General features: G+C 33.3%; 1 protein-coding gene across 1 annotated transcript; it reads left to right on the forward strand.

Annotated features, from left to right (window-relative positions):
- Nucleotides 1-1135: 1135 nt before the first annotated feature.
- LOC126977325 (NADH dehydrogenase [ubiquinone] 1 alpha subcomplex assembly factor 2) lies at nucleotides 1136-5238 on the forward strand. Its single transcript, XM_050826100.1, has 4 exons — nucleotides 1136-1303; nucleotides 1449-1539; nucleotides 1618-1768; nucleotides 4961-5238. Exons 2-4 carry the CDS (start codon nucleotides 1449-1451, stop codon nucleotides 5166-5168), a joined length of 450 nt encoding a protein of 149 aa, XP_050682057.1. The 5' UTR covers nucleotides 1136-1303; the 3' UTR covers nucleotides 5169-5238.
- The last annotated feature ends 3777 nt before the right edge of the window (nucleotides 5239-9015 follow it).

Raw genomic sequence — 9015 nt, forward strand, 5'->3', positions numbered from 1 at the left:
ACACTATCAAAATACTAAATAAAAAATACGTGTAAGCTTATCAAAAGTATTTAACCTATACCAAAGAATTACCAACCCAGTTATGAGTTGCTACTTTGTATTTTTAAAAAGCTCGTTTAGTGTATTATTACTTGTAAGCTGTCATTTTGTAATTGTATTAGTAAACATTCATTCTCAGAAATTACTACAATATATTCATCCTGATCATTATTAATAAAAAAAAGAAGAAGTAATTGAAAATCTTCTACATTTTTATTGTTCTAGGTTTCCTGTTATTCATAGCTATCAAACGTTCTTTGCGATATTTCATTACATCACAAGACCGTGAAATAGAGTTTTAAACAGCAATTTTTCGGAGTCGATTCCTTTTTCCGTTCCCATTTCTTGGGATGTGTATTGCGAGAAGCGCTGCACCTTTCGTAGGCCTACCCAAACCTTCTTAAAAAAATGAATATTTTTTAAATTACTATAAAAAGCAATTAAATGTTATAGTTTACCTGATATAGTCTAGAAAATTCCTACCGTAGTTTACAGAACAACTTATTGCAGACACAAAATATTTAGATTTAAAAACTACGTCTAAACCGACTTCAAAAACTAAATACCTAGTATAAGATAACGTCTTTAATATTAATAAAATAATATTTTTTTAACTGCTACCCATAGGCTTAAAGTCCTAACAGAATAAAAGTTCAGTTTTCATTCCCGATAATTCATTTTAAATGTATCTCTATAGCCAAACGTCAAAATATTATGTTTGTATGCTAAGTATGGAAGTTAGCTCTGTTACTTTTCAATTTTAGCAAAAATAATGTATTTAAAACAAAAAATATTAGCTTTTATTAGTGTAATTCATTGCGTGTGATTTCCTGAAATAGTTTTAAATGATGAAAACAAATGTAAAAAGTGTGTTTAACCGAAAATAAATGAATTTCATGTGTTTGTTTACTATTTAAAACAAGTAAGAAACTTAAAGAAGTTACTTAAAGGAAAAAAATAAGAATAGGATAGAAAAGGTAGGAAGGTAATAGAGTTAAAAAACATAATTCTTTGATAGGTTAGGTAGTTAGGTACATAATGTTATACAATCATGTTCGACTTAAAGGTCTTAGTTACCGTGTCTGAGATTAAAAAAAAGAATAAAAGTCAAGACATATTTCAAATGGCACTATTATTTAATATTTAATAAATTCAAAGAGAATAAATTTAAATACATATTATGTAGTTAAAATAATTAAGAGATAATAGTAATAAATACTGTAATTATAAAAGATATTGTTAGGGCTGGTTAGGCAACGCAAAGGTTAGCATGTTGTTAATATAATAATACTGTAATAAATTTCTACATGTTTTTACGCATCGGGATCATTGTCACAGCTGATCAATCAGCTGATTTGCATCCGCATCCGTTGGATACAGTAATGATTTTATTGGATATACATTTTTAGATGCCTGGAGAACATAGATATGTATGGAGAATCGCTTTCAAGAATTTTATTGATTCATTAAAACCAAGACCGATCCAAGGAAACAAAATAGGTTGGTGGTAAAAATGCAATAATGTTTGACTTTTGTAATAAATAAACAAGCATAATAACTTATCCTGTGTATTTTAAGGTAAAGATTATATTGGAAATAAATACTATGAAATACCAGCTGACCCTAGTAGAGGAAAAAGGAGAGCTACAAGGTGGTATGATCCAGCAAAGGGTTTGGATTTTCAGGATAAAATTCCTTCCGAGTGGGAAGCATGGCTTAGAATGAGAAGGTTGTTAATAATTATTGTCAGTGTTATATGAATAAGAAAAATAGACAAGCACATTTTTTTTTTAGAGGAAGCATAGCAAGCTATAGCATTAAATAACAATAAAAAATTAGTACTGCCACTCAATAAAGGTAGCAATTGTAAAGTCATTGGAATTTGTTATATATAATCTATATATATAAAAATGAATTGCTGTTAGTCTCGCTAAAACTCGAGAACGGCTGGACCGATTTGGCTAATTTTGGTCTTGAATTATTTGTGGAAGTCCAGAGAAGGTTTAAAAGGTGAATAAATAGGAAAATGCTGCTAAATTACATAAAAACAACAAATTTGTTTTTCCTTTGATGTGTCCATGCATAATTTCTATGAGAGAAATTTTTATTGACACATAGTTTGACAGTTCTGCTGTGAAACAATTTCATTACAACAGCAGGGTGCATATTTTATGAAGTAATTGTTATGATATATTATTGACAAATTGATATAAAAACATTATTTTATTTATTATATACAGAACAACGTCTGTCGGGTCAGCTAGTATTAAGTATATAAATTATTCAAAACTGAGGCCCATTTAGGTAGCAGCTATTGAGTAAACTGAACTGCAAAGCCTTTAAATAAACTTGTTATATCAATGGATGATGTGGTGTCACTTGAAGGTATGTTGACTTGATTGATCCATCATGCCAATGAAGTGTGACTGATTCAGGCTGGGGATTGACCCTTGAGGAATTGAGTGGAGTTAGATGACCTCTCTCACACAAGTTTACCATAGTTTTAAATCAGAATTAGAAGCATTTTTAATTTATTTTCAGCATAATACAATTTTCTTTACAAAAATAACAATACTATGTCATGTTAAATAGTATTGGTAAACAGTTAATAATTTTTCATACAATTTTTATCTAGTTTGAATAATTAGCAAGGATCCAACTGTAAGAGTTAGGAGTAGTTTGGCATTTGTTTTTCGCAATGTCTATCAATGATAAAAATGTAAAGAAGAAATTTAGTTGTTTCTCATATTCCATAGACATATAATTATTGTTTTGTTTAAATAAAAGCTTTATATAAACTAAGAAATGGTTTAAATTTTGCGATGATTTCTTGGCCTTAAGTTGTTTTTTATGGAATAAGCACATTACCTTAAGTGGCAGCCACATTAAAAAATGATTTGTCAGTTTTCCTTTGAAACTCCTGCTGACACACACATTTAATTTGGCATTGGCAGAACCTCTCAGTTTAATTCAGCATTCATAGGCCAAACACTACATAGCACACCACCATCATGTTGATGTCAAAATGATAAATTGCATTATATTATAATGGTTCAGGCAATGTTTGTTGGATACTAGTGACAATGTATTGAAGACAAAAAATATTTTATGTTAACAGGTTGAATTGCTATTAGAGCAGGGGTGCTCAAACTTGAACTGCTGGCGATCTACCTCAATATTTTTAGACAATCGACTCTGAGAGGCTGCAAGTATGTGTGATGCAGGGTTGTCGTACATACATGATACACCCTACCTACCTACCTAGGTAGGGTGTACCGTAGCATATATACATATTAGCTTTCTGCACAATATACATTATTTTAGTCAAGGTTTGGGTTAGGTTTAGTTAGGTTCTTCTCTACATCTTTTATTTCAGAAAATGCAGACTTGCACAAGTAAGTTGACCCAAACATTGCCGTCAGTTGAAGGGCGATTTGACTTATAATCGTATATTTATCTTCAGAATTAAAACATCAGAAATTTGTATCAGATGCTGTAGCTTTGAGATGTATATCTGATATAATCTGCACCAACTCATTTTCAACAGAACATGAGTTCATATTAAACTTGACTTGCTATTTCAGTAGCTAATTCCTCAATGTTTTTACATGAAAAAGGATAACTCATAAATGATGCTATATTTGATAATTTACTGCAATCATAAAAACGCATTTCGAATTGTCCCAAAATATTTGATAATTCAGCCTCATACGTATCATAATTCAATTGAGGAATCCATGCTTTCAAAGACGGAAAATGTTTCAGATCCTTTCTTTTCAGTTGATCTATCATAAGTTGCAATTTACTTTTGAATGCGTTAACTGCGCTAATCATCTTAATAATAGTTTTTCCTTTACCTTGAAGCTCCAAGTTAATGGTATTTAAGTGCATTGTGATGTCAGTCAAAAATGCCAGATCAGTCAGCCATTTTTCGTTTTTCAACATCTGAGTGTCATCACCTCTTTCGTCTAGAAAAGCTGTTTATTTCGGGCAATAATTCTTGAAACCTTTCTAGGAATTTTCCGCGAATCAACCACCTGACGTCCGTGTGAAGAACTAAATCAGTGTGTTCAGCTGACTCTCTATCTTCCAACTGCATCTTAAAGAGCCGCCGTTGCAGTATAATGCAATGGAATGAAAAAAATGAAGAGAAATCTTCATTACCTCGACACAATGTCACAAAACCGTTTTTGTTTCCAGTCATTGCTGGTGCTGCATCGGTTGTAATGCACACTAATTTATATATTGGTAGCTTGTAGTTTTTTACAAAATTGAAGAAAACGTCATATATATCTTCGCCACGGGTCTTCCCCTTCAGAGGAATGATTGTCAAAAATTCTTCCTTAGCCAACATGTCATTGAATGCCATCCGAATAAAAATACACAGCTGGGCAGTGTCTGTCATATCGGTGGATTCGTCATACTGTAAAGAAAAGTATGTACATTCCATGATATCATGTTTTAGTTTGTCTGCCATGTCCTGACTCATGCCTTCAATACGCCTTGTGACAGTAGGGCGAGATAACTGAAGTTCTCTAATTGCAGACATGATTTCTGTTTTATTTTTAAAATCTCCAAATAAAGTCTCACCCGGTTCAATAAATGTTTCCTTCACAACCGATCCATCTTCGAATGGTTTCTTGTGTTTCGCCAATAAATGAGCTATTTTAAATGACTCGATCGTAGCAGCTTTTGATTGTTTGGCTGGTCTTGTGAACATGGTTTGTTCTTTTTTCAAACAAGATATCAAATCACGTACTTTTCGTTTTCTTAATTTACTCTGAGGCGAAAAATCCTTTTCATAGTTTTTATGAACCGTTTTATGATGTCTCTCTAAGTTACCACGCTTAGGTATTGCAGCTGACGCACGACAAATAAGACAAATATTGAATTCAAATATTAATAAATCATATAATTCCAGGACTGAACCACCAACTGAGGAAGAAATAAGTAAAAATCTTGCAATAGCACAAATGAAGAAAGAAAATGCAGCAAAACTTGAAGCTAAGAGATTAGAAGAGTCTCCATTAGATTTGCCAGTGCCCATAGAGAGAGGCCCACAGCCATTTCCAAAATATAAAGATTTTCCAGCGGGTGACATAGAAGATATATACAAAAATAAATATTAGGAGTGAATTGTTTTAGATTTTAGTTTAATTACTGCTTTGTGAGATTTATGAAGTATATTTTAAGAGGTTACTACTTTTTTTTCATCTTTTCCAAATTAATTGATTTTTAATATTTTTATTATTTGAATATCATCATCAGCCAAAACACGTCCGCTGCCGAACAAAGGTCTCCCCCAAAGATCTCCACGACGATTGGTCGATCCAGCGCTTCCCTCATCCAAAGTGGAATACTTTGTGGAGATCTTGACGGAGGTCCATTATTATTTGTACTTTAATGATAATTTTTTGAATGATAAAAATAATTTTGCAACCTGAATTTGGCAAAACCTTGAATGGGTGGATTTAGGTATAGGTATTTATGGTCCTACTTACGCCTTTGCGATTGGGGGATGTTATTATATTATTTGCAAAGAACGCAGATTTGAAAGACTTAAACAAAATGGTGAAATGATGCGGAGGGTCTTTATTTACCTAATAATAAGATGTAGTGACACCAGATAGTGCTCATCATCATCATCAGCCGGAAGACGTCCATTGCTGGACAAAGGTCTCCTCCAAAGATTTCCACGACGATCAGTCCTGCGCTGCTCTCATCCAGACAGACACTGAGGAGGCTTCTTTGCACAGGATGCCGGCTAGATAATGGGTACCAACGGTGCCTATTTCTGCCATGAAGCAGGAATATGTAAGCATTACTGTGTTTCGGTCTGAGGGGCGCCGTAGCTAGTGAAATTACTGGGCAAATGAGGCTTAACATCTTATGGGCAGGGCGTATCAATTACCATCAGCTGAACTCCTGCACGTCTCGTCCCTTATTTTCATTAAAAAAATGTTTTTTTTGGATTTCAAACTCGACTTATCCAAGTAGTAGGTATAACAAGTTCCTGGTGTTAACATTATGATTACCACAGTTTCAAGAAAATTCGCCTATGTACATACCTACATAACATTATCAAGAAAATATTGAGAGGCAACAGTTTACATGTACAATGATTCTTCATAACCTAGGTCCTACCTAGGTTATAAATCTCAAATTATTTAATACTAGCTGACCCGACAGACACTGTCAATAGAAAAAAAATTATGCAAACAGTTGACTAACGGCCGTTCCCAATATTCAGTCTATCTCTTACTTGAGATAAAAATCTAACTATCGTTGACTTTTCTGTCCCAATACCTCACCTTATCCGTGCACGCTGTCTGTCAATGGGACGACGAGAAGCTATCCAGCGATATAAAGTTTGTATGGAAATTGCAATTCAATATAAGACATATTGGGACGCGTGAATTGAAGGATAAGAATGATTTATGGGGTATATTGAGAAGCTTTAGATTGTTGACGCTAATTACTGACATTAGAAGGTAGTAATTAATCTCTATCTGTAGATAGGAGCTATATTGGGAACGGCCGTTAATGGCCATCCGTGCAACTTCCCGCTGAAGGCTTAAATTTTATCGAATGCGTCGTTTTTATTATTGTATTTCGAGCTTAAAAAGATAGCTGTTCTATGCTAATAATTAGTAATTATTATATTAATAGATAATTAATTAGTTTGAGAAAGTTTAATAAAACACTATTTTTTTAAATTTCAAACTGCAAAAACTGCAATGACGAAGTTTTTTAAGCCTCATAAAGGATCTTTAAGATTGAAATGATCGAACTAGGAATTTCGGAGCAATTCGGGAAAAAAAACCTTTTTCGGTTTTCTTTCGTTCACGATATCTCTCGAACGTATCAACCGATTTTTGACCGGATTACCCCGCGATTGACGTGGTTTTTCAAGGTTAAGAGCTGATTAACTTTTGGAATACACTTTTAAAAAAAAAAATTCGTAATTTATTTGCTATTTCTCAAAATCGGTCCAAATTATATTCAAAATCTTAGTTTGGCAAAGCCCTTTCGAATGGCGCCAACCGCGATTAAATAGGTCAAACCGTTAAAAATAGAAAAGGAGGTTTACATACTTACACATACATACAGACATAGTGACACCCTCGCGAGAGTTGTCAGGGAAGCTTCCTAGGATCTTAGAACATCGAGATCTGATGAGAATTCGATTCTTGCAAAACGGGGTAAAGCCAATAACTTACTTGAAAATTTTCAAATTTCTTAGAGGGAAGTTAAAAATGATGTAAATATTCGGGAATAATGTTAATAATGAGTTAAAAACGGATTAATTTATTAATATGTGATATGCCATCCCAGACTATTCTGTAGTCCTCTATAAGATATACAGTTCCACTATAAATTATTATATCTCAAAGGACAGCGTTTTCGTTGAAAGCTGCCAGACGGCTTATTTTTTTCCGACACCTCCAACAGATATCATTAATGTATATAAATATGTATAGAAAAACTTGACAAACTATATACTAAAACCTTCCTCGAGAACCACGCTATCCATTGGTGAAAACAGCATGAAAATCGGTGCAGTAGTTTTTGGGTTTATTGGTTATTTTATTATTAACTAGCTTACCCGACAGACGTTGTTCTGTTCATAATAAAAAAAAACTCTTGCGGATGGAACTTTGGAAAATCTGCTGGCCTCTACTCAGTGAAAAGAATATTCCTACCAAATTTCAAGTCTTTAGCTCTAGTGGTTCCAGAGATATCGTGATGAGTGACTATATACGTGGAAATCTCTTATATATATATAGATCGAACATGGGAAATGGATTGTCTTGATTCATACCACAAACTTTCAAGGATTGGCCTTAAGATTTGAATGGTCAGGGCGAACGCGAGACGGATCGAAAATTAAAGATTTGCGGGCTAACTCGACATGCAAAATGTTCATTAAGTAGTTGCTACAGATCTGAAGAATTGCTATTATCATTGCTGCATTGATCTCTTGACATCGATCAAGTTATTTGTCCATGTTGCCCATGTAGTATATTTGTAAAAATGTAAGCTGTGCATCTTCGAGAGGTTGCAGTGATCCAATACGATGGTGAATCTGGGGTAGGCTGGGTAGGCTGTACAAATTCAAAAAGTTGTATTCAGAATAGGATGCGATTATTGGAAGTCAAAAACTATCACCCATTCTAAAAAGACATTTCCTTTCTATCACCAATTCGTCAGACCTGAGAAAAACGTGCGCAACAAACTCAGCGGCCTTTTTTTTCATCAAAAAATATGTTTACAAAGTATTATAGTACAATTAAACTTATTATTTAATAGCCTGAGGGCGATAGCTCCATTCCGTAACCTTTACCACACAAACGTTTTTAACAGTTTTTTGAATTATGTAATACATTTGTTTTGTACATTTTTTGGGATCTTGTAACAGCATATACATCGACCCATAAAACACTAACTCGGCTTATCCGAGTAGTAGGCATTATAAGTTTATGTCGGTTCCTGGTTAACATTATAGCTATGACCAATTATTCATCCCCTCAACTATTTTTAAATATAATATTGACCCACTTTTTACACAAATTATCTTGCCCCAAGTTAAGCATATATATAGCCTGTGTTATGGGTTACAAGACAATGATATATTTAATACAATATACTTACTTAAACATACATAAATTCATATAAACATACATAAATACATTTAAACTTCCATGACTCGGAAACAAACATCCATATTCATCATATAAATGCTTGCACCTACCGGGATTCGAACCCGGGACCTCTAGCTTAGTAGGTAGGATCGCTAACCACTCGGCTATACAGGTCGTCGTATAATAAGAGTAAAGTATTCTTTGGACTGGTTTAATTTACTAATACAAAACGATAAAATTTAATACAATATAAACACCTGCAATCATCTTATATGATGTTTTATGTCAATGTGAGATAAATCATATCTTTATTTGATACAGTTATATTTCAAGA

The sequence above is a fragment of the Leptidea sinapis genome, chromosome 44 (assembly GCF_905404315.1).
Source record: "Leptidea sinapis chromosome 44, ilLepSina1.1, whole genome shotgun sequence".
NCBI classification, from domain to species: domain Eukaryota; kingdom Metazoa; phylum Arthropoda; class Insecta; order Lepidoptera; family Pieridae; genus Leptidea; species Leptidea sinapis.